Genomic DNA, 24,592 nt, shown 5'->3' with positions numbered 1-24,592 from the left:
TCCATGCTTCACGGTGGGAACCAGTCATGTAGAGTCCATCCGTTCACCTTTTCTGCATCGCACAAAGACACAGTGGTTGGAACCAAAGATCTCAAATTTGGACTCATCAGACCAAAGCACAAATTTCCACTGGTCTAATATTCATTCCTTGTGTTCTTTAGCCCCAACAAGTCTCTTCTGCTTGTTGCCTGTCCTTAGCAGTGGTTTCCTACCAGCTATATTACCATGGCCTGCTGCACAAAGTCTCCTCGTAACAGTTTTTGTAGAGATGTGTCTGCTGCTAGAACTCTGTTTGGCACTGACCTGGTCTCTAATCTGAGCTGCTGTTAACCTGCAATTTCTGAGGCTGATGACTCGGATAAATTTATCCTCAGAAGCAGAGGTGACTCTTGGTCTTCCTTTCCTGGGGCGATCCTCATGTGAGCCAGTTTCTTTGTAGCGCTTGATGGTTTTTGCAACTGCACTTGGGGACACTTTCAAGTTTTCGCAATTTTTCGGACTGACCTTCATTTCTTAAAGTAATGATGGCCACTCATTTTTCTTTACTTAGCTGCTTTTTTCTTGCCATAATACAAATTCTAACAGTCTATTCAGTAGGACTATCAGCTGTGTATCCACCAGACTTCTGCACAACATAACTGATGGTCCCAACCCCATTTATAAGACAAGAAATCCCACTTATTAAACCTGACAGGGCACACCTGTGAAGTGAAAACCATTTCCGATGACTACCTCTTGAAGCACATCAAGAGAATGCCAAGAGTGTGCAAAGCAGTAATCAAAGCAAAAGGTGGCTACTTTGAAGAACCTAGAATATAAGACATATTTTCAGTTGTTTCACACTTTTTTGTTAAGTATATAATTCCACATGTGTTAATTCATAGTTTTGATGCCTTCAGTGTGAATGTACAATTTTCATAGTCATGAAAATACAGAAAAATCTTTAAATGAGAAGGCGTGTCCAAATTTTTGGTCAGTACTGTACACCTGTAAATTAGGCGGCCCGCTATAGCAGATGCTAGATTTGGTTTAGGCATACTGGTGCTCAGAATGGAGGGGGCATTTGGATTTGGGAGTGCAGAATTTGCTGAATTTCTTGGGAGGGCGGGTTGGGGGGGCAAGGAGCTACACCGCTTTTTCTGGAGCTTTCATACTACTATTAACGTGGAAGCCCTCCCATATTTCGGTTAACAGACGATGGAGCTGGTCATGGACTTTTTTTTTTTGCTGATTGATTTGAAGCTTTTGTTCAAACATTTTTCATAACATTTGGGATCACATTTATCTGGAGCTTTACGCTGAGCATTTATATTGGGGTTTCCATCATCAAAATCTCCAAATTATGTGATTCAGATGACACCCCCAAGGGATCCGCTCACTATAATTCAGCAGCAAAGTTACTCTGGACTCTGTCTGGCCTCTGTTCAGTGATGTCTTTCTTTTCAGGTATACAAAACAGTGGTTGACCGTCTTTTTAGGCGTGCATAAAAGCGCGGACTCTGCCGGATCATAGGCAGCCACACGGCGTCTACAGGTCTTGGCCTCAGGTTTTCAATTTTTATAAGGGCTAATATGAGGTATTGGTAAAAAAACTGTGGTCTATTTATCCTGAGTGAGCCTATACCCTACATATAATTGGGAACTACTTTTCAGGTGAGTGGAAAGCTCAGAAGGGAAGGAGCGCCATTTTGTAGTGCTGATTTTGTTGTTATAGATTGTGGGTTGGCCTCTGAGGTGCCAGAACAGTAGAACCCCCTCCATAAGTTACCCTATTTTACAAATTACACCTCTCAATGAATTTATTTAGGGGTGCAGTGATCATATTGACATCACAGGTGTCACAAAATGTTATACCATTGGGCAATGAAGAAAAATTCATTAAATTTTATCATCATATATTTTACATTTTAACATGGAAAAATTGATAAAAATGGCATCAACATTTGTCAAACAATTTCTGATGAATGCATGCTTTGGCATCTGCAGATCAGTGATATTTTAAGATTACAGGTAGTTTCAACAGTCAAGGCATGTTTATTCTTGTTACAATGAAACAGTAGTATACATGCTTGACCACTGCTCTCTTCATTTTCTATGCGATAGCCGGAGACAGCTATTTGTAGCATACGCCAGTCCTACAGAGAATGGATTAAGCATCAAACTGCAACCTGCATTCTAATGTAGATAAATGTACCCCATTCTGGTGATGAGTTGGGTTCCCAGGACACACCCTGATCTAGAAAATATCACTTCTCCTTTTCACATAACTTTTGAGCCTTCCAATGGAGGTACATGTTGGGAGGAATTCCTGATGAATAGTATAAACACAGTAATGTATTTTACAGACCTGTACAGAGAACTCCAGCAAAGACCCAACATTGCCCAAATTTAACAGGTCCACTTTCCATCCACTTGCGGAGGATGTCAGCGCTTCCATTCCATTTTGTTGGTCTCTCTCCTCTGGAATAATCCCCGCTCCAGTTCCCCACAACTACTCCGGAGTCGTCTTGACTATTAATCTTAAAACAAGAATATGTGTACGAGATTTACAATGATCAAGTACACAAGTACATTTCTATTAAGTCATGGGGTGCGGGGCTTAAGCAGAATTGTAGATTCATCCATTATGTCTAAGTATATAAAAGTGGCATATAGTGCTCGGACCCAAAAACAGACAGATAATGGCCCAGATTCATCAGAGCAATCTCTAGAATGGGAATAAACAATATGCTTTTAATGGTGGAAATAACTAAAATCATTTCAAAGGATATCCGAGATAGGGAGGTTGCAAGTTTTTATTTTTATTTTTTATGCATGAAATTTGTATTTCAGTGTGAAAAACTCATGATATATGCTTGTACATTTGCTCCTTTCATGTATAAAATTGAGATTATATAACTACTGTTTAGAGTTCAATAATGTCATGACTCATGACTTTGGAAATCTCTACTATTGCTTTACAAAAATTACTTGACGTGTGGATTTTATGAAATTCAAGTTTGCCAGCTTAGTCTATTTTCCCCCAAAATTGATTTGCTGCAAATAAATTCACCTTGAATCGCAATACTATAAAGCTTTTAATTTCCCAGCAAATATGAAAAACAACAGCTTTATTTTTTATTTTTATTTTTTTTTTAAAGTTGTAGTACTGTACTTCACCCCGTTGAGCTCTTTAAGGCAAGCACAGCCTTATTAGCATCCAAGTGACCAGAACATATCAGGCTAGGGAAACACAGATTGTAACAAGAAAAAAAAAGGAAAAAATATGGCTTATCCATATCACAAGCTGGGAAGCACAATTTCATGAAATTAGTGTTAATCAATTGCGGATCGATTCGCTCATTTACAACAATAGATGTCTAATTAGACAACTAAAGGGTCAGTAAACAGGTCAACATGTCTTGTTTTTACTTTGTTTTTACTGCTGCATGTGCTCTAAGTTATTTGTTTTCTGCTTTAGTATTAAGTTACATAGTTCCAAAAAAATACGGTGCTTTTAATTTAGCGCTAATTTTCATGGTCTGTACCAAGGAAGCTGTCTATATATAAGCACCCAAAGAATCTTATGAACAATGCTCTCTTGGTAAAATGCATAAAAATTTGCACCAAATAAAAATGGCCAATATCTCTTGAACTATTTCATGGATATAAAACAAACAAAAGCAGAATATTCAGGAGAGCGACTAAAAAAGGACCGGTCACTAGATCAAAAGTGGCCAGCTTGTGCTCCAGGTATTCAAATTATTTAGCAAAGTAAAGGAGAATTTTTCACCTTAGCAGAATTTGGACAGTTGCATGGGGCAACATATTAATGTAATGGTCAGAGACAAGAACTGGGAGAAATTAAGAGATATTAGGCCATTTAAAAAGGCGTAAAAATAATTTCACGGGCCTATGGAAGGTTTTTTTTTTCAGGACACCAATATAATGGTATGAAAATTATTAGGTATATTGAAGTGTTAACAGGATCTTATGATCACTATATTTTGGACTTGTATCACTGACCAATATGGGTTATGTATGTATTTATATAAAGTAGTCCTTACCATGGCACTTAACACTCTTCCCACATGGATTGGATCATTTCTCAAATTCACATCTTTCCTAGGATCTCTTCTATGTTGTGTGCTATTGTCTAATATGTTTAAAGTGATATCCAATATTTTATCTTGGAACTGCAAATAAAACAAATATTACAAGGGAGAAAAATTAATAGAACTAGAGAATACAACACACACGAGAGTAGAATTGAGTGAAACTTCTAAAAATTGTTAGATTCTACAAATTTTTGAAAGGAAATGTGATTTGCAGCCAATCAATTCTCTGCAAATTAAAGTACTCCAACTGCTGTGTAGAACATGATCAACTCTGTTTTTTCTTCCTCAAATACGTTGCTGCCAAGCTTCAATTTTTTTTGCTCTGACCGCAATATAACAGCAACATTTTTCAAAAATCTATAAACTTCTCAATGCCATTGAAAACCTGTGGTTAATCCTCAAAGAGCAGGTAGACAAAAAAAATTAAAAATTGTGATAAACTCCAAGCATTGGTTAGACAAGGATAGGTTGTCAGTCAGGATTTGGCCCGGAAGCTGATATTGAACGTTGAGGGCGAATTGCAGAGGTCTTAAAAAATAAGGGTCAACACTTGACAAATGCATCAAGTTTATACAAAGCTTCAATATTTACAGCTATTCAATTACTTTCTTGTGCACAATGCATATAGCCACATACAGTCTGACAAATCCATAGGTTATATAATTAAACTTTTTATACCAGCCATGCTGTATTTATATTCCATGTCCATACACTGTGTAAAGGACTTATTTAATAGCATCATAAAAAGCATTCATTCACCACAGTCAGTCACGGCATCATTTTATATGATGACAGGCCACTTTAATGACAAACCCGCTGTTCTAAAACATGGTAAAACTTACCTGCCCAAAGTCCCAAGGCCTTGGTCTTGGAGTGCTTGAACTTCCATAAAAAATGACCCCGGTTTCATTTAGAACATATTCTCTCTTCTCGTCTTCATTTTCCATGTACACCGCATCGCCTGGTTTGGTTGTAAAACATTTGTAAATGATTTTCTCCACAGCAATAATTAATATATCGATGACCTCTATCCATGTAAAAGAGCATTCATTAAAATCTTGCACATTAAAAATCTGGATCTCATCAGCATTTGAATCCACAGGCCTACTTTTACAGCTGCTTAATATATGTATTCCTAGGACTCCTAGGACAACACCTTTTTCTTCCTTCTAGACTTTTTCAGTCTCCTCATACAAACAGTTGACAAATTTAATTAAATCTTTCATATTGGACTTGGAATTAGATTGAGCAACAAATGTATCCCAGTGGCTCATGTTGGAGAAGAAATTTGAAAGACTAGCATAAGGATAAGCTTAGGAAAGCACAGGATATAGAATAAGGATAAAAAGTTTTAGCATGTAAGATAGGAAATGTTTGAGGATAGGATTAGCCCAGTAGGTGGGCACTAGTGCTGATAATAATGGGGGCACATCCTGGTTAGTGGGCACTCAGGTCAGTTAATGAAGTGTACAGTGGAGTTCAAATTCAAGTGGGGTTGGGTGGTTAGGGCCAACATGGACCAACTGATCAAGAGTGTGAGGCCAAATAGAGTTCTCTAATAGCCATTCCAATGGTGTCTAGAGCCTAGAGCTCTGGCCAGGTACCATGGAGCAGGCCTGTTCTTTTGACATCACAAGGACTGTGGACCTATTATTACATGGGCGGCAGGTGGCTGATTCTGGGTGCACAGCGAGAAATCCCTGAGACTGACAGAATCAGTATGCTCGGGGGGTAGTCCAGAACAGATGGGTGGCAGAACAGAAGAGGAGTTGTACTAAGGTGGAAGGAAGTATGAATTACTGTGCCCTATCCCATCTATACTTATCTGATGAACTTGAACTTTTAATAAAAGTTTGACTGTTGCAAAAAATCTGGTGTCCCATGCATTGTGTGCAGTGGCTCCTGAGGATGGAAGCCTGGAGGACTATCAATAATGCTTAGGGTGACATGACTGCAGATACTGAATGCAGACCCGTCTGGTACCTCAAAAGTTCACTTTAAATAACAGGACTGGCAAATTCAGTAACAGCTTGTGTTCTACACAATGTCTAAAACACACATCAAACTCTGGCCTGCGAGCCAAATCTAGACATCGGGCAATTATATTTGGTTCTCAACACTAGCACAGTCATCATGGATGCCGATACTGTTGAAAGCAATGATCAAGGAAGGAAGTCGTCCGCTCCCTCCATCATTGTACTTCTGCGTCTGATATTGCAGTGCAGTGGGAGATACAGGTGCATCTCACAAAATTAGCATATCATCAAAAAGTTAATTTATTTCAGTTCTTCTTTTCTTTTCAATGTTCTTTTCATTGAATTTAACAAGTTTAAACATACAGTATCAAGTTGTAACAAGTTATAGCAGAGAGACAAGAAAAAAAGATTGGTTTATAACATACAGACAGATGATCGTGCATAAAACAATCATATGGAATCCTGAGCATTGGTTTAGATTAATAACGGTGGAGATCTGCACTCCAAGTGTTTATTTATGTTAACGTTGATGATTATGGCTTAAAGCCAATGAAAACCCAAAAGTCATTATCTCAGTAAATTAGAATACTTCATTACACCAGCTTGAAAAAATGATTTTAAAATCTGAAATGTTGGCCTACTGAAATGTATGTTCAGTAAATGTACTCAGTACTTGGTCAGGGCTCATTTTGCATCAATTCCGCATCAATGTGGTGTGGCATGGAGGCAATCAGCCTGTGGCACTGCTGAAGTGTTATGGAAGCCCAGGTTGCTTTGATAGCAGCCTTCAAGTCATCTGCATTGTTGGGTCTGGTGTTTCTCATCTTCCTCTTGACAATACCCCATAGATATCTATGGGATTAAGGTCTGGCGAGTTTGCTGGCCAATCAAGCACAGTGATACTGTTGTTTTGAAACCAGGTATTGGTATGTTTAGCAGTGTGGACAGGTGCCAAGCCTGCTGGAGAATTACATTTCCATCTCCAAAAAGCTTATAGGCAGAGGGAAGCATGAAGTGCTCTAAAATTTCCTGGTAGATGGCTGCGCGGACTTTGGTCTTGATAAAACACAGTGCACCTACACCAGCAGATGACATGGCGCCCAAAAACATCATTAATTGTAGATACTTCACACTAATGACTTTATATAATATATGAGTTTCACTTTTTGTATTGAAGAATTGAAATAAATTAACTTTTTGATGATATTCTAATTTTGTGAGATGCACCTGTATATCAACATTTTGCACCCACTGTGTTGAGCAGTGAAGAACTTCAGAGCGCTCGCTGCCAAAATCAGAGCAGCGGGGGACCGGGATGAATGGATTACTTTTTTTTTAATTAATGTTGGGCCTTTATATAGTGTTGATCATTTGAAGAAACTACGGTAATTGTAGACATTTTTTTAAAGAAATATCAAGGTTGGCTCTTGACTTTGTCCAAGTTTTTAATTTTGTCTCCCTGTGTAATTCAGTTCAACATCCATGGTCTAACACATATCTGACAATATATATCAGCAGCTTTTTCTTCTTAAAAAAAACCCAATTATGTTAAATGCTGTTACTTGGTTCTCCACTAGTGTTGAGCGATACCGTCCGATACTTGAAAGTATCGGTATCGGAAAGTATCGGCCGATACCTGCAAAGTATCGGATCCAATCCGATACCGATACCCGATACCAATACAAGTCAATGGGACTCAAGTATCGGACGGTATTCCTGATTGTTCCCAGGGTCTGAAGGAGAGGAAACTCTCCTTCAGGCCCTGGGAACCATATTAATGTGTAAAATAAAGAATTAAAATAAAAAATATTGCTATACTCACCTCTCCGAGGGAACCGGCAGCGTTGTTTGCTTAAAATTCGCGCTTTTCTTTCCTTACGTGAAGTCCCGGCTTGTGATTGGTTGCGTGCCGCCCATGTGACCGCAACGCAACCAATCACAGCAAGCCGTGACGTAATTTCAGGTCATTCAGTATTTTAAAATTACGCTCCGGCTTTGTGATTGGTTGCGTCGCAGTCACATGGGCGACGCAACCAATCACAGCAAGCCGTGACGTAATTTCAGGTCCTTAAGGATTTTAAAATTACGTCCCGGCTTTGTGATTGGATGCGTCGCAGTCACATGGGCGACGCAACCAATCACAAGCCGTGACGTCACGGGAGGCTGGACACGCGCGCATTTTAAAATGCGCGCGAGTCCAGCCTCCCGTGACGTCCCGGCTTGTGATTGGTTGCGTCGCTGTCAACCAATCACAAGCCGGGAGGCTGGACACGCGCGCATTTTAAAATGCGCGCGAGTCCAGCCTCCCGTGACGTTCCGGCTTGTGATTGGTTGCGTCGCTGTCAACCAATCACAAGCCGGGAGGCTGGACACGCGCGCATTTTAAAATTCGCGCGAGTCCAGCCTCCCGTGACGTCCCGGCTTGTGATTGGTTGCGTCGCTGTCAACCAATCACAAGCCGGGAAGCCATTTTAAAATGCGCGCGTGTCCAGCCTCCCGGCTTGTGATTGGTTGACAGCGACGCAACCAATCACAAGCCGGGACGTCACGAGAGGCTGGACACGCGCGCATTTTAAAATGCGCGCGTGTCCAGCCTCCCGTGACGTCACGGCTTGTGATTGGTTGCGTCGTCCATGTGACTGCGACGCAACCAATCACAAAGCCGGGACGTAATTTTAAAATACTGAATGACCTGAAATTACGTCACGGCTTGCTGTGATTGGTTGCGTCGCCCATGTGACTGCGACGCAACCAATCACATAGCCGGAGCGTAATTTTAAAATACTGAATGACCTGAAATTACGTCACGGCTTGCTGTGATTGGTTGCGTTGCGGTCACATGGGCGGCACACAACCAATCACAAGCCGGGACTTCACGTAAGGAAAGAAAAGCGCGAATTTTAAACAAAGAACGCTGCCGCTTCCCTCGGTAAGGTGCAGGCTGCGTCGGAGAGGTGAGTATAGCAATATTTTTTATTTTAATTCTCTCTTTTACACATTTTTACATTAATGTTGTTTCGATACCGATACCCGATACCACAAAAGTATCGGATCTCGGTATCGGAATTCCGATACCCGCAAGTATCGGCCGATACCCGATACTTGCGGTATCGGAATGCTCAACACTATTCTCCACCTAAAAATTAATGTGCAGCAGAACTACCTATTAGCAGTACATATTGTATTCATTACCCTGCCCTTTATGCTACCTGGTGAGAAGCTGGCATTTGCTTGTAGCTCCTGGCATGAAATTCACAGTGATTGTAAGGCTTGGCAAAACTGGCTTTATTGCTTTAAGAGAAACAAGTACATTTCATAATGCAAAGTGTGGGACTGTTCAGTAACCTAAAATAACCCCGCTTACTGATGCCTCTCACCTTCCAAGCTCACATCTTAAAGTTAGAGACCACAGCAAGGAACACTTGGAGACAGGAGTTGACTGCTCCAACCTACAGTCCAAACTATATGAATATCAATCTATAGCAAACTTGCAATGCAGATATATGGTTGCAAGTAGGGGCCTTTATATAAATGGTAAAAAGATAAGGGACCCCATTACAGATTTTACTACTAGTTCCAGTAACGTCAAGTTACAGTTCAATTCTACCTGCAACACTATCATTAGTGTTGAGCATTCCGATACCGCAAGTATCGGGTATCGGCCGATACTTGCGGGTATCGGAATTCCGATACCGAGATCCAATACTTTTGTGGTATCGGGTATCGGTATCGAAACAACATTAATGTGTAAAATAAAGAATTAAAATAAAAAATAGGCATATACTCACCTCTCCGACGCAGCCTGCACCTTACCGAGGGAACCGGCAGCCTTCTTTGCTTAAAATGCGCGCGTTTACTTCCTTCCGTGACGTCACGGCTTGTGATTGGTCGCGTGCCGCCCATGTGGCCGCGACGCGACCAATCACAGCAAGCCGTGACGTAATTTTCAGGTCCTGAATGCCTAATTCTAGGCATTCAGGATTTTAAAATTACGTTCCGGCTTGTGATTGGTCGCGTCGCGGTCACATGGGCGACGCGACCAATCACAAGCCGTGACGTCACGGGAGGCAGGAAACGCGCGCATTTTAAAATTACGTCACGGCTTGTGATTGGTTGCGTGCCGCCCATGTGACCGCGACGCGACCAATCACAGCAAGCCGTGACGTAATTTCAGGTCCTGAATGCCTAATTCTGCATTCAGGACCTGAAAATTAGGTGGAGAACCAAGTGACAGCATTTAACATAATTGGGTTTTTTTTAAGAAGAAAATTACGTCACGGCTTGCTGTGATTGGTCGCGTCGCGGCCACATGGGCGGCACGCGACCAATCACAAGCCGTGACGTCACGGAAGGAAGTAAACGCGCGCATTTTAAGCAAAGAACGCTGCCGGTTCCCTCGGTGAGGTCCAGGCTGCGTCGGAGAGGTGAGTATAGCAATATTTTTTATTTTAATTCTTTCTTTTACACATTAATATGGATCCCAGGGCCTGAAGGAGAGTTTCCTCTCCTTCAGACCCTGGGAACCATCAGGGATACCGTCCGATACTTGAGTCCCATTGACTTGTATTGGTATCGGGTATCGGTATCGGATTAGATCCGATACTTTGCCGGTATCGGCCGATACTTTCCGATACCGATACTTTCAAGTATCGGACGGTATCGCTCAACACTAACCATCATTAATTTATTATAGGAAGAAACAACTTTAAAAAGGAAACTGTGAGCAACTTTTCTGCCATGTAATGAGACCCCAATTCCAGCGATGTGTCACTAAGGCTGATTTCACATTTGCATTTAAAAAACGCAGCGTTTAAAAAAAAAAACGAATGTGGTGAAAAAACGCATGTAAACACGTGCAAACGCTGCATTTTTTAGACGCATGCGTTTTTGCATGCAGAAAAAAAAACGCGGCGTTTTGCCGCGTTTACATGCGTTTTTTTCTGCGTTTGTGCTTTTTAAACGCATGCTGAGAAGTGTGTCACAGCTGCCAATCATCAAAATCAACTAGAAAACCCACTATAAACAGAAATAGCTAGGGTTAGGGTTAGGGTTAGGATCCCTAGTAACCCTAGGGATCCTAACCCTAACCCTAACCCTAGGGATCCTAACCCTAACCCTAACCCTAACCCTAGGGATCCTAACCCTAACCCTAAGGGTTAGGATCCTAACCCTAACCCTAAGGGTTAGGGTTAGGGATAGGATCCCTAGAGTTAGGGTTAGGGTTAGGATCCCTAGGGTTACTAGGGATCCTAACCTTAGGGTTAGGGTTAGGATCCCTAGTAACCCTAGGGTTAGGGTTAGGGTTAGGATTTTCTTGTTTTTTCTTGTGTTTGTTTGTGTTTTTCTATAGAAACGCATGCGTTTAAAAATGCATGCAAACGCATGTGCTTAAAAACGCATGCGTTTACATAGACAGGTATACATTTTTTTGCCGCGAAAAAACACATGCGTTTTTTGCGGCGAAAAAACGCCGCTAGAAATTACTACAGGTTGCATTTCTGCAACAAAATGCAAGCATAAAAAACCGCATGTGCAGCGCCCCAAAGTCCTGGTCGTTGCAGTACTGATGCTCCGCCGCTAAGGGGGGCTATGGTACGTCTGATGGCACTGAAGGAGTTCACCTGACCAGCTATCACAGACACCAATACACTTCACAGTCTGGCCTCCAGGGGGAGCTAAGGGTGCTATGTATTAGGCCACTCCTCACAATCTGGTAAAACTGGGGGTTGGATAGGAAGTTAGTTAGAAGCTGACTGGGTTGGAACCAGGCAACATCCTGTGGCAGAGGGTGTTGCAGGGGAAGATTCAGGGGGGTCCCTGTCAGGGGTGGGATCCTGACAGAGGCCTAGCGAACAGAGAGAACATTACGGGACCGCGCCTGCACCTGATGGCGGCGGTACCCTAAGAAAGGACAAGAAGCGAGGTTTATTGTGCTGAGTGAGAAACGAGATCAACGCAACAAGGAGAAACACCAGTAGGAGTTGTGCTGTAAGACGAGGCAACATCCTACTGAGGCGCGTAGCCGGTGGCCGGAACGCCGAGGAAGTATTAGGCTCCAAGCATTACTTCAAACCTACGGCAGGACAGTCAGGTATAGGCGGGCTGTCTCACCCAAATCACCTAAGAAGACATAGGGGGCAACAATAGGAGAGGGGCGACACTAGGGTCCAGGAAGAGCTCCAAGCCTACCCGTCATACGGGTGCGTCCTAGCCATATCATCTGGGGGACAAAGAAGAACATCATAATTGAGTTATGAGGGAACTTCAGAAACAGACACAACAGTTGTGGGGACTATCCCGTAAGCACAGCAGGGGAGGACCACAACACACAAGCGCTAGAAGGTAGGCACAGATTTCCACCTGCAAAGGGAACTCTGGAGGTGCCATCAGACCGGCCGGACTCCCACAGCCCGGTTAACCATATTCCGGACCGAGGATCCTGAAGCCTTCAGTAAAGAGGTAAAGAGACTGCAACCTGGTGTCCTCGTTATTTACTGTGACCTGCACCGCACCACTACAGCATCACCACCCACACCTTTCATTGGGCGCCCCTCAGCAGGGTCACGGACCGGGTCTAGCCACCGTGATAACCCCAGGACCGAGACTCAGAGGCCCGGTACCGGGTACCCCTCGACCCTGCGGCAGTGGGGGCGCTACAACTTGGCGTCACGAACAGGATCTACTTAAGCCTGAAGAATCAGGTCATGTGTGCCTTGGAACTGTGATTTATTATACTTGGACTGTGACTTATTGCAAAGACTGTAGATTGCCATTTGCCGCCAAAACCAGCCGCCATTACAGCGCTGAGGAGAGCACAGGAAGAGAAGAGGGGCGTGGAGTAGGCGTGGACCAGCTGAAGAGCGCGAAAGACAATGGCCGCCCAGTCTAAATATTTCTGTACCTTGAGGACGTGTCCGTCAGCAGCCGAGATCCGCCTCCTGATTCTCAATGGTGGGCGAAGGCAGAGAAAACGGAACCGCCCACGAAGGAGAGAGCGGGAAAAAGACCAGGAAGAGACCCACGTGGAGGACGCCATGGCCAGTCGCTCAGACCAGGAATGCGGGGTCGGAGCCGAGGACTCCCCCAGCCACCCGGACGAGCACAGTGGTCAGCTCTCCGCGATTGGGACCGGCCTCCTGCAGATTGAAATGGAATGCCTGATCGAACAACTTCTCCAGCTGCGGATGGAGGCGCCGGTGGAGGACCTTCCAACGCCTGACCCTGCGTCGCTGCCGGAACTCCAGCTGACGTTCCCATCTACCATACCGCCAGCGGAGCCGACCAGGGAGGAGGGGCCTGCATCGACTGGTGAGTCCGCCGACCCTGTCCCGCTGGCTGAGGGTCTGTTGATAGGCCCCGTCCCGGCACCCCCTCTCCCTGGGACCCATAGACTCCAGCGCCTGTTACCATGGGAAGAGGCAACGGGTATGGAACACTTCCTGAAAGCCCCGATTCCACCAACTACCCTGCTGTGTGAGGTCCATGCGGAGCGCACAGTGTGCCGTTGGATGAACCCAGGATCCAACCTCATGGGGTTCCCCGGGGTGAAGACACAGGAAGGGGAGATGGTGCAAGCCCTGAGCTGGGAGGAATACCAGGCCCAGCTGGAACAGCAGTGGGAGGAGAAGGAAAAGGCGTACCAGGCTGGACTAGAGGCCTACCACCAAAAAGACTTGACGGTCAAGGATCGGGCCCGCAAGGACCCCACCGCTCACCAGGCCCCGTGCAGGCAGGGCACTGTCATCGCCTTCAAGCTCCGCGGAGGCTGGGGCTTTATAAAGGAGCCGGGCCTGTATCCCGAAGTCTTCGTCAACCGGCGGGAAGTGGAGTCTCATCTCAGAGAAGGCCTTCCAGACCGGGATCTCTACCCGGGGGACGAGGTCACTTACACCCGGCATTTTGGGGAAAAGGGGTGGTTCGCCCTGAATGTCCATAAGAAGCGAAACCCCGTGACACCCCCGACTAAGGTGCCGGCGAAGCTGTCCCCCATAGCGAAGGTGCCCCCTTGTGGTCAGCCCACGATCATCACCAAGACCACCGTGGTCACCCCAACGTGCACCATTGTCAAAACCACGACCTGTAGCATCGTCACCTCAACCACCGTCGTGGCCAAGGAAGCGCCTCCTCAGGTGGGTGGTGCACCTGCTGCCCCAGAACTGAAGACGGTGGGTACGCAGACCCCCAGATGGGACAACGAACCCCCTTACGCAGTACCGGGCGGCAGGCAATATCCAAAGGGGTTGCCTCTGCCGGTGCTGCCTCCTGAGTGGTTCAAGTAATGTCCTAATATTTTGCACATGTAAATAGTTAACTGTTTGTCTTTTTGTTGTTTTGCTGCTACAACCCGACTAGGGTTAACTCTTAAAGGGATCCCTTAGTTTACCCGGGATCCCTATTTTTGTCTTTTTGCTTTTGTTTTTGTTTCTCGTCTTATCACTGTTGCAAGAACTGCTGGATCATGAACACTGCATGATTACAAACTCATTGTAAATAGTTCGCACCTTCTTAAAGGTGCCCTCTACTGGTTTTACAAAAGAAAGGACTCTTTGCGAAGAAACTGTTCCTGGAAACAGCACCAGAGTCCTTACTGCATACGGACTTGCAGCTTGAGAAGTTGCACTACCTCATAGAGACTTGGTCCCTTCTTAAAGGGGACGTTCATTAATAGCACTTAGAGTATAATGATGCATTAAAAGGAAGTACTGATAATGCTTACATGTAAAAGTTATATGTAGTTAGCTAGTTAATTGTAAGAGATGTTTAATAATGTGTTAGAAAATGAGGACAGGAAGTGAACCCGTACGGGGTTAGTCGGTGAGTCCTCCTAGGAGCCATACAGAGATGGCTCGGCGATCCTGAACTGAGAGAAGGAAGATAAGTTCTATACTGTGTATAGTAGCAGAAAGGCAGTAGGCCCGGGCGGAAAGGGGCGGTCCTGCAACCGAACGAGAGGCAGTAGGCCTGGGGCAGATAGAGAGGCGGTCCTGCAGATGTAAAGGTGGAAAATGAAGAAAAGTTGATTAGCCTTATAGTGTTTTATAAGAAGGTCTTTAGTGGATTCAGTGTGTACATCCTTAAAGGCAACGTTAAATTATTGTTCAAAAATTTGCACTTAGTAGAATACCCGGTTGGGTAAGAAAAAGTTATTTATAGTATGTTATTTAAAGTATTTAACCATGTTTGTAACATTCAAGTGTCCTCACCTCCCATAAAGGGAAGCTCTGTTCAAATTTACTTATTGTTATTGCATTTCAAAATTGTATGTCTTTTTGCTGACATGTATTGTTGTTTTCTTCCCAGTCCAGGAGTACTGGATTTAACCGGGGGGGAGTGCAGCGCCCCAGAGTCCTGGTCGTTGCAGTACTGATGCTCCGCTGCTAAGGAGGGCTATGGTACGTCTGATGGCACTGAAGGAGTTCACCTGACCAGGTATCACAGACACCAATACACTTCACAGTCTGGCCTCCAGGGGGAGCTAAGGGTGCTATGTATTAGGCCACTCCTCACAATCTGGTAAAACTGGGGGTTGGATAGGAAGTTAGTTAGAAGCTGACTGGGTTGGAACCAGGCAACATCCTGTGGCAGAGGGTGTTGCAGGGGAAGATTCAGGGGGGTCCCTGTCAGGGGTGGGATCCTGACAGAGGCCTAGCGAACAGAGAGAATGTTACGGGACCGCGCCTGCACCGGATCGCGGCGGTACCCTAAGAAAGGACAAGAAGCGCGGTTTATTGTGCTGAGTGAGAAACGAGATCAACGCAACAAGGAGAAACACCAGTAGGAGTCGTGCTGTAAGATGAGGCAACATCCTACTGAGGCGCGTAGCCGGTGGCCGGAACGCCGAGGAAGTATTAGGCTCCAAGCATTACTTCAAACCTACGGCAGGACAGTCAGTTATAGGCGGGCTGTCTCACCCAAATCACCTAAGAAGACATAGGGGGCAACAATAGGAGAGGGGCGACACTAGGGTCCAGGAAGAGCTCCGAGCCTACCCGTCATACGGGTGCGTCCTAGCCATATCATCTGGGGACGAAGAAGAACATCATAATCGAGTTGTGAGGGAACTTCAGAAACAGACACAACAGTTGTGGGGACTATCCCGTAAGCACAGCAGGGGAGGACCACAACACACAAGCGCTAGAAGGTAGGCACAGATTTCCACCGGCAAAGGGAACTCTGGAGGTGCCATCGGACTGGCCGGACTCCCACAGCCCGGTTAACCGTATTCCGGACCGAGGATCCTGAAGCCTTCAGTAAAGAGGTAAAGAGACTGCAACCTGGTGTCCTCGTTATTTACTGTGACCTGCACCGCACCACTACAGCATCACCACCCACACCTTTCATTGGGCGCCCCTCAGCAGGGTCACGGACCGGGTCTAGCCACCGTGATAACCCCAGGACCGAGACTCAGAGGCCCGGTCCCGGGTACCCCTCGACCCTGCGGCAGTGGGGGCGCTACACATGCGTTGCCAAAAACGCGTCAAAACGCATGAAAAAAAACGCATGCTTTTTAATGTTAAATATAGAAAAAAAAACGCATGCGTTTTTTAGCGCTAAGTTGCAGCGGCAAAAAACGCAAGTGTGAAACCAGCCTTAGTCACAGTTTTCTTTGCTGCAGATCTTGCAGAGCTCCGTTGTTGATATGTTTATATCCTCACCCACACCCCTGCTTTCTGCGGACATTGAATAGTGCTGAGGGTGTGGTTGGACCAGGAAGCACGAGGCAGCTTGTCCTGTAGTGATAATCTACTGTTGGTAAAACACTGGATTGAAATCGCAAAACAATGCCCAGTAAGTTACACATCTGTGGAATCAGGGTCTCTGCTGCTACATTATGGTGCTTTCAGATTACATGTCTAAAATCTACTGACAACTTCTCTTAACACCCTGCATTGTATATTACACTATATTGATTAGTTAAATATATAGCAGATATAACAATACCTTTAGCCCAAGGGTTAAAAAGCACATATACATGTCCTAGACTTTCTGAAGTGGTACCCCATCCACTGGAGAAGCTCAGTGTCATTGCATAACATCCAATAACTGCATTCACGGGGGAGTTGATGGTGACTGTCAATGTGTTCGTCTTCTGGGTACTGCTTGCACTCCAGGGCACACCATTGCTAGGACTAGGAATTATAATTGGCAAGTCTATATTTATAGATCCTGTAAAAAAGGTTTAGAGAAAAATGCAAAATACAGTTAATAAACTAATATACCCACGTGATTTAAGTAATGTTACTACCCATTGTCTTCAATGTGCATACCCAAGCTTTACCTTCATTGTGTAGATTTTCAATGTGTGTATCCAAGCCATTATTTCTAAATGTATAGACCCTGGCCCTTCAGTAGAGTAGCTACAGGGGGCAGAGGGTGCAGCCGCACTGTGCCCCACACTCTGATGTGCCCACCCAGAGCTACGCTACTTTTAACCATATAAGCGTGCGCAGAGCGTAGATACAACCCTGCCCCCAAGTTCAGCTGTATTGGCATCTGCAGATGCAGTTGAAAGCATAGGCAGCACGGTGAATCAGTGATTGGCTTGTCATCCTAGCAGCACTGGGGTCTTGGGTTCAAATCTAATAGAGGACAACAGCTGCAAGAGGTTTATATGTTCTCCCTGTGTTTATGTGGGTTTCCTACAGGTTCTCCAGTTTCCTTCCACATACAAAGACATACTGGTGGGGAATTTAAATTGTGAGATTCATTGGTGACAGTGTTGATAGGGTCTGTAAAGCAATGTGGAAGTAATTGCGCTATATAACTGAGTAAAATAAATAAAGCAATCATAGACAAGGTAGCGTCAGCTGATGCTTCCTCTCACGTAATTCTTCCTCGACATCTCAGCATGATGACATCACTATGTAAGCAGGTTGCGGGATGCAGTGACGCAAGAAAGGCAGAGCAAGGGTTAACAATTTAATTTAACAGTAAAAATACTCCTCGCAGGGTGTTGAACAGTTAAATGGCAAATGATAGGGCAAATAAACGACAACAACAGGATAACAGTCCACTCAATAAACTTATCGTGTTCGTGGCTTCCTCAGCCGCAGATGATCTGATGAGGGTTGGAGTTCCAGCAACGGCTGATGAAAGGTCCTCAGAGGAAGGCTCCACAGCTCACGGTCCATCTTCTGGTGGCAACGGGCGGTCTCTGGTCTCACCCGTTGGGCCCCTAGTCCATAAACTTGTGCAGCCAAATTCAAGGGTGCTGCAAAACCCCCAATATCAAGTGAGGTCTCTGATGCGCTGGTCAGCAAGGGGAATTGCAGCGCCGGGTCCTGTACATGGCCCACGCTTCTATGCATGAGCACGGCCCCAAACTTAACTGAGCCCAGGGCCCTGTCTCTGCTCAGAGTCCCAAAGCAGTGCTCGTGGGGAGTCAACCGCAGTCCGTCGCGGCGCCGTGGCCTGAAACCCAGAGTATGTTGTGCACACTCCAGCTCTGCCTCTGCTGGCGGGCGGGAAACTGCCCGTCGTTGCGCACGCTTTTCTGTTTGTCCTGACCCCTGCTTCTGGGTAAAGAGGTCTGTCCGGTTCCTTATTATACTGTATGGGCCATGGGGTGCACTATACTGTATGGATAACTATGGGGTGCATTATATTCTAAGGAGGATTATGTGGGGTCTGTTATAACATTTGGAGGGCTATGTGGGAGCCTTTAAACTGTATAAAAGCAATTATACAGTGCAAAGGTTTTTGTGGGGTACATCATAGTGTGTGGAGGGCTGCGTGGGGGCCATTTTATTGCATGGAGGACTGTGTGGGGGTCACAGTTGCAGGCTCATACTGTGCTGGGGTTGCCATACTTTTCTAGGGGAGTTAAGGGGTGGGGTTCAGTAGGATCATCATACTGTGCATGTGGAGGGTACTGTGAAGGAATTCACTGTAGGAATATCTTAATGTTTGCGGAGTACATTTGTTGACATACTTTACAAGTGCAATGAAAGGGGACCGAGGGCACATAGTACCACCCAGCAGGTGCAGTAATAAGGACACATATGGCAACAGCGGCTCTGCATTGGGGTGTCAGCAGGATGAGGAGTTTGCGCAGGTTTGGGATAGATGAGGACGGTGTCTGAAATGTGAGAAGTCAAATTTGTCTTGATTGTAATCTCTGCAGACGAGTCTTGGCTGGAAGTTGTCATGTCGGTCTTGGCCAGATGGAAAAGACGAGAAAAATTGAATGGCTCCATCAGAAAGCACATCAGCTGTAAGTCACCATCAATAGCTGTACTCTGATCTTTTATACGCTCTCCAGGCCCGGTATGTACCACTATATGGTCACCATATGGCAGTAAATCAGTGTTGGTCTTTGTATAGTGTTTTTTAGTAACAGCTCTGTCATCTGCTGAGGTTCTCCTACATCATCATTAGGTTGCGCCACCATAGTTGTAATCAGGATTACCTGGTTAGGGGCCCACTCAGAAGTTTCTGTAAATCAAACCCCTAGCTACGCCTCTGGGCCATTGCTTTCATAATGACACCAATGGCTATTACCCTCAATGTGTAGATCTAAACCATACCCTTTCCTGTATTGTATTACAAGCCCAGTGTGTAAACTAGGGCTATTGCCTTCAGTACGTAGATTAGGGTCACTAGGTCCAATATTTTGATATGAGCCATTATCTTAAAAAAAGGGTATGTTTACCTTAACCCCTTTCTGACCTCGGACGGGATAGTACGTCCGAGGTCAGATCCCCTGCTTTGATGCAGGCTCCGGCAGTGAGCCCGCATCAAAGCTGGGACATGTCAGCTGCTTTGAATAGCTAACATGTGCCCGCAATAGCGGCGAGTGGAATCATGATTCAGCCGCCGCTATTAACTAGTTAAATGCCTCTGTCAAACGGTGACAGCGGAATTTAACTACCACTTCTGGCCATCAGGCCGGATGTGAGCACATCGTTGACCCCCGTCACGTGATCGGGGGTCAGCAATGCGTCGGCACAACAACCAGAGGTCTCCTTGAGACCTCTATGGTTGTTGATGCCGGATTGCTATGAGCGCCACCCTGTGGACGGTGCTCATAGCAATGCAGGAATTCAGCTATATAGGAGCGATTTGAGCTTCGCTCCTATGTAGCTGAGCTGATCGAGTTGTACCTGCTTCTAGCCTCCCATGGAGGCTATTGAAGCATGGCAAAAGTTAAAAAAAAGTTTTAAAAAATATGAAAAAAATTAAAAAAAATATAAAAGTTCAAATCACCCCAATTTCGCCCCATTCAAAATAAAACAATAATAAAAAAAATCAAACCTACACATATTTGATATCGCCGTGTTCAGAATCACCCGATCTATCAATAAAAAAGCATTAACCTGATAGTTAAATGGCGTAGCGATAAAAAATATCAAAACGCCAGAATTACGTTTTTTTGGTCACCGCAACATTGCATTAAAATGCAATAACGGGTGATCAAAAGAACGTATCTGCACCAAAATGGTAAAATTAAAAACGTCAGCTCGACGCACAAAAAATAAGCCCTCACCTGACCCGAGATCACAAAAAATGGGAGATGCTACGGGTATCCGAAGATGGCACAATTTTTTTTTAGCAAAGTTTGGAATTTTTTTTCACCACTCTAATAAAAAAGAACCTAGACATGTTTGGTGTCTATGAACTCTAAGGGTACGTGTCCACTTTCAGGATGGCCGGCGGTTTGGGCGGAGCCGCAAACCCGCTCTGCCCTAAGCTGCACCCCCTTCTGTGATGCGATGATGCAGGATGTGTTCATTGCACACATTCGGCATCATCGCACCCCACACATAGAGTCCTGTGATTTACCTTGCGGCGGCGCAGCATCGCTGCAAGGTAAACGGACATGCTGCGATCTTAAAAGACACGCCGCATGTCCGGAATCGCAGGGCCGCCGGGTGCGTGTTACCACGCATAGTGGAGACGGGATTTGATAAAATACCCTCCACTATGCTGTAACATCTGGAAGCTGCGTGTTTGACGTTGCGTCAAACACGCAGCGTTTCCTGAATGTGGAAACATACCCTTAATGACCTGGGGAATCATAATGGCACGTCAGTTTTAGCATTTAGTGAACCTAGCAAAGTAGTCAAACAGAAAACAAGTGTGGGATTGCACTTTTTTTGCAATTTCACCGCACTTGGAATTTTTTTCCCGTTTTCTAGTACATGACATGCTAAAACCAATGAGGTTGTTCAAAAGGAAAGCTTGTCCTGCAAAATATAAGCCCTCACATGGCCATATTGACGGAAAAATAAAAAAGTTATGGCTCTGGCAAGGAGGGGAGCTAAAAACGAAAAGGAAAAAATGAAAATACCCCGGGTCATGAAGGGGTTAAACCATTACCCTCAATGTGTGAACAGAAGCTATTAGCCTCTATGAGTAGATACAGATCATTACCTTCACTGTGTAAACCTAATTTATTGACATGGACCATTACTTTCTATGTGCAGACCCAACCCACTATTATTAATAAATGTATCCAGGCCATTACCTTCAACTTACAGTATATATACTCATTTCATTACTTTGAAAGTATGGACCCAAGTCAATTCAAGAGAATGGTTCCCATTATACAATTAATGTTTGTCTTAAAGCTGCTATTATGTTATGAATTTGTGACTTTACAGAATTGAACATTTAAAAAACAAAAAGCTAAAATTAAATTTTTACCTGATGTCATGTTTAATTTAATATTGTCTGAAGACTGCGCTGGTCTGCTGAATGTGAGTTCAATAGTGAATTCTTCTCCTCTCCTCACAATGAGATTTTTGCTCATAAATTCACTGGTTCGGTGTACCAATGCATTTTTCCTTTGCTGGACATTGGTGCTTTGCAGCTGTAATGCTATATAACGGCAACAAAAAAAGAAAGCAAAATATTTTACATAAGATCAGTTATACTATACATATATCCATACCGAGTAGGTCTGCTGAAAGAAAAATGATGGACAAAACAGAGACACTATTATAACTAGTGGAGGACTTGGGGGATCCATGAATGACAACAGTAGATCAAAGAAGATTATCTCAATCACTAGATGGCAGCCCAATTCTAAAGCATTGGGTATTCTAGAATATGTATGTAGTTTATTTATGAAGATTTTAGAATAATACATTGAATACACAGGATTCGGCCGGCCGCGACCAATTAGCGAAGCGTGGTTCAAATCCTGCGCCGTACTGCGCCAGTCGCTGATTGTTCACGGCCGGCCATGTAGTATATAACAGCCCACGTAGTATATTGCACAGCCACGTAGTATATTGCACAGTCACGTACTATATTGCACAGCCACATAGTATATAGCACAGCCTCGTAGTATATAGCACAGCCACATAGTAAATAGCAAAGCCCACATAGTACATAACACAGCCCACGGAGTATATTGCACAGCCCACGTAGTATATTGCACAGCCCATGTAGTATATAGCACAGCCTCGTTGTATATAGCACAGCCCACGGAGTATATAGCACAGCCACGTAGTACATAACAGCCCACGGAGTATATTGCACAGCCCACGTAGTATATTGCAAAGCTCACGTAGTATATTGCACAGTCACGTACTATATTGCACAGCCACGTAGTATATAGCACAGCCACATAGAATATAGCACAGCCCACGGAGTATATAGCACAGCCACGTAGTACATAACAGCCCACGGAGTATATTGCACAGCCCACATAGTATATTGCACAGCTCACGTAGTATATTGCACAGCCCATGTAGTATATAGCAGCCCACGTAGTATATTGCACAGCCCACGTATTATATTGCACAGCCAACGTAGTATATTGCACAGCCCACGTATTATATTGCACAGCCCACGTAGTATATAGCAGCCCACGTAGTATATTGCACAGCCCATGCATAAAATTGCACAGCTCACGTAGTATATTGCACAGCCTACGTATTATATTGCACAGCCCACGTATTATATTGCACAGCCCACGTATTATATTGCACAGCCCACGTATTATATTGCACAGCTCACGTAGTATATTGCTCAGCCTACATAGTATATTGCACAGCCCACGTAGTATACAGCAGCCCACGTAGTATATTGCACAGCCCACGTATTATATTGCACAGCTCACGTATTATATTGCACAGCCAACGTATTATGTTGCACAGCCCACGTATTATATTGCACTGCTCACGTATTATATTGCACAGCCCACATAGTATATTGCACAGCCCACATAGTATAGAGCAGCCCACGTAGTAAACTGCACAGCCCACGTATTATATTGCACAGCTCACGTATTATATTGCACAGCCCACGTATTATATTGCACAGCCCACTTAGTATATTGCACAGCCCACGTATTATATTGCACAGCTCATGTAGTATATTGCACAAACCACGTATTATATTGCACAGCCCACGCAATATATTGCACAGCCCACGTAGTATATTGCATAGCCCACGTATTATATTGCACAGCCCACGTAGTATATTGCACAGCCCGCATAGTATATAGAAGCCCACATAGTATATTGCACAGCCCACGTAGTATATTGCACAGCCCATGTATTGTATTGCACAGCTCACGTAGTATATTGCACAGCCCACGTATTATATTGCACAGCCCACATAGTGTATTGCACAGCCCATGTATTATATTGCACAGCCCACGTATTATATTGCACAGCCCACGTATTATATTGCACAGCCCACGTAGTATATTGCACAGCCCACATATTATATTGCTCAGCTCACGTATTATATTGCACAGCCCATGTAGTATATTGCACAGCCCACGTATTATATTCCACAGCCCACGCAGTATTTTGCACAGCCCATGTATTATATTGCACAGCCCACGTAGTATATTGCACAGCCCACACATTATATTGCACAGCCCACATATTATAGTGCACAGCCTACGTAGTATAGAGCAGCCCACGTAGTATATTGCACAGCCCACGTTTTATATTGCACAGCCCACGTAGCATATTGCACAGCCCACATAGTATATTGCACAGCCCACGTAGTATATTGCACAGCCCACGTATTATATTGCACAGCCCATGTAGTATATTGCACAGCCCACGTATTATAATGCACAGCCCTCGTAGTGTATTGCACAGCCCACGTATTACATTGCACAGCCCACATGTTATATTGCACAGCCCACGTAGTATATTGCACAGCCCACGTATTATATTGCACAGCCCAAGTAGTATATAGCAGCCCACGTAGTATATTGCACAGCCAACGTAGTATATTGCACAGTCCACGTAGTATATTGCACAGCCCACGCAGGATATTGCACAACCCACATAGTATATTGCACAGCCTACGTAGTACATTGCACAGCCCATGTAGAATATTGCACAGCCCACGTATTATATTGCACAGCCCACGTAGTATATTGCACAGCCCACGTAGCATATTGCACAGCCCACATAGTATATTGCACAGCCCACGTAGTATATTGCACAGCCCACGTAGTATATAGCAGCTCACATAGTATATTTCTCAGCCCACAAAGTATATTGCACAGCCCACATAGTATATTGCACAGCCCACGTACTGTATTGC

At 44.6% G+C, this 24,592-nt stretch overlaps 1 protein-coding gene across 2 annotated transcripts in view; it reads right to left on the bottom strand.

Moving 5' to 3' along the window:
* The window catches only part of LOC143765203 (protein-glutamine gamma-glutamyltransferase E-like), a 126,925-nt gene that overhangs the window by 34,904 nt on the left and 67,429 nt on the right, over positions 1 to 24,592 (bottom strand). For both annotated transcript variants that reach the window (XM_077251640.1, XM_077251641.1), the window contains exons 2-6: positions 21,719 to 21,892; positions 17,015 to 17,239; positions 4,940 to 5,058; positions 4,047 to 4,175; positions 2,348 to 2,519 (exon numbers count right to left, since the gene is read on the bottom strand). In XM_077251640.1, coding sequence (XP_077107755.1) covers positions 2,348 to 2,519; positions 4,047 to 4,175; positions 4,940 to 5,058; positions 17,015 to 17,239; positions 21,719 to 21,892 — 819 coding nt within the window. The remainder of the gene's footprint in view (positions 1 to 2,347; positions 2,520 to 4,046; positions 4,176 to 4,939; positions 5,059 to 17,014; positions 17,240 to 21,718; positions 21,893 to 24,592) is intronic.

Source organism: Ranitomeya variabilis, chromosome 4, assembly GCF_051348905.1.
Source record: "Ranitomeya variabilis isolate aRanVar5 chromosome 4, aRanVar5.hap1, whole genome shotgun sequence".
NCBI classification, from domain to species: Eukaryota; Metazoa; Chordata; class Amphibia; order Anura; family Dendrobatidae; genus Ranitomeya; species Ranitomeya variabilis.
The sequence above is the reverse complement of the archived record's forward strand: the minus strand, read 5'-3'. Positions and strand labels throughout refer to the sequence as shown.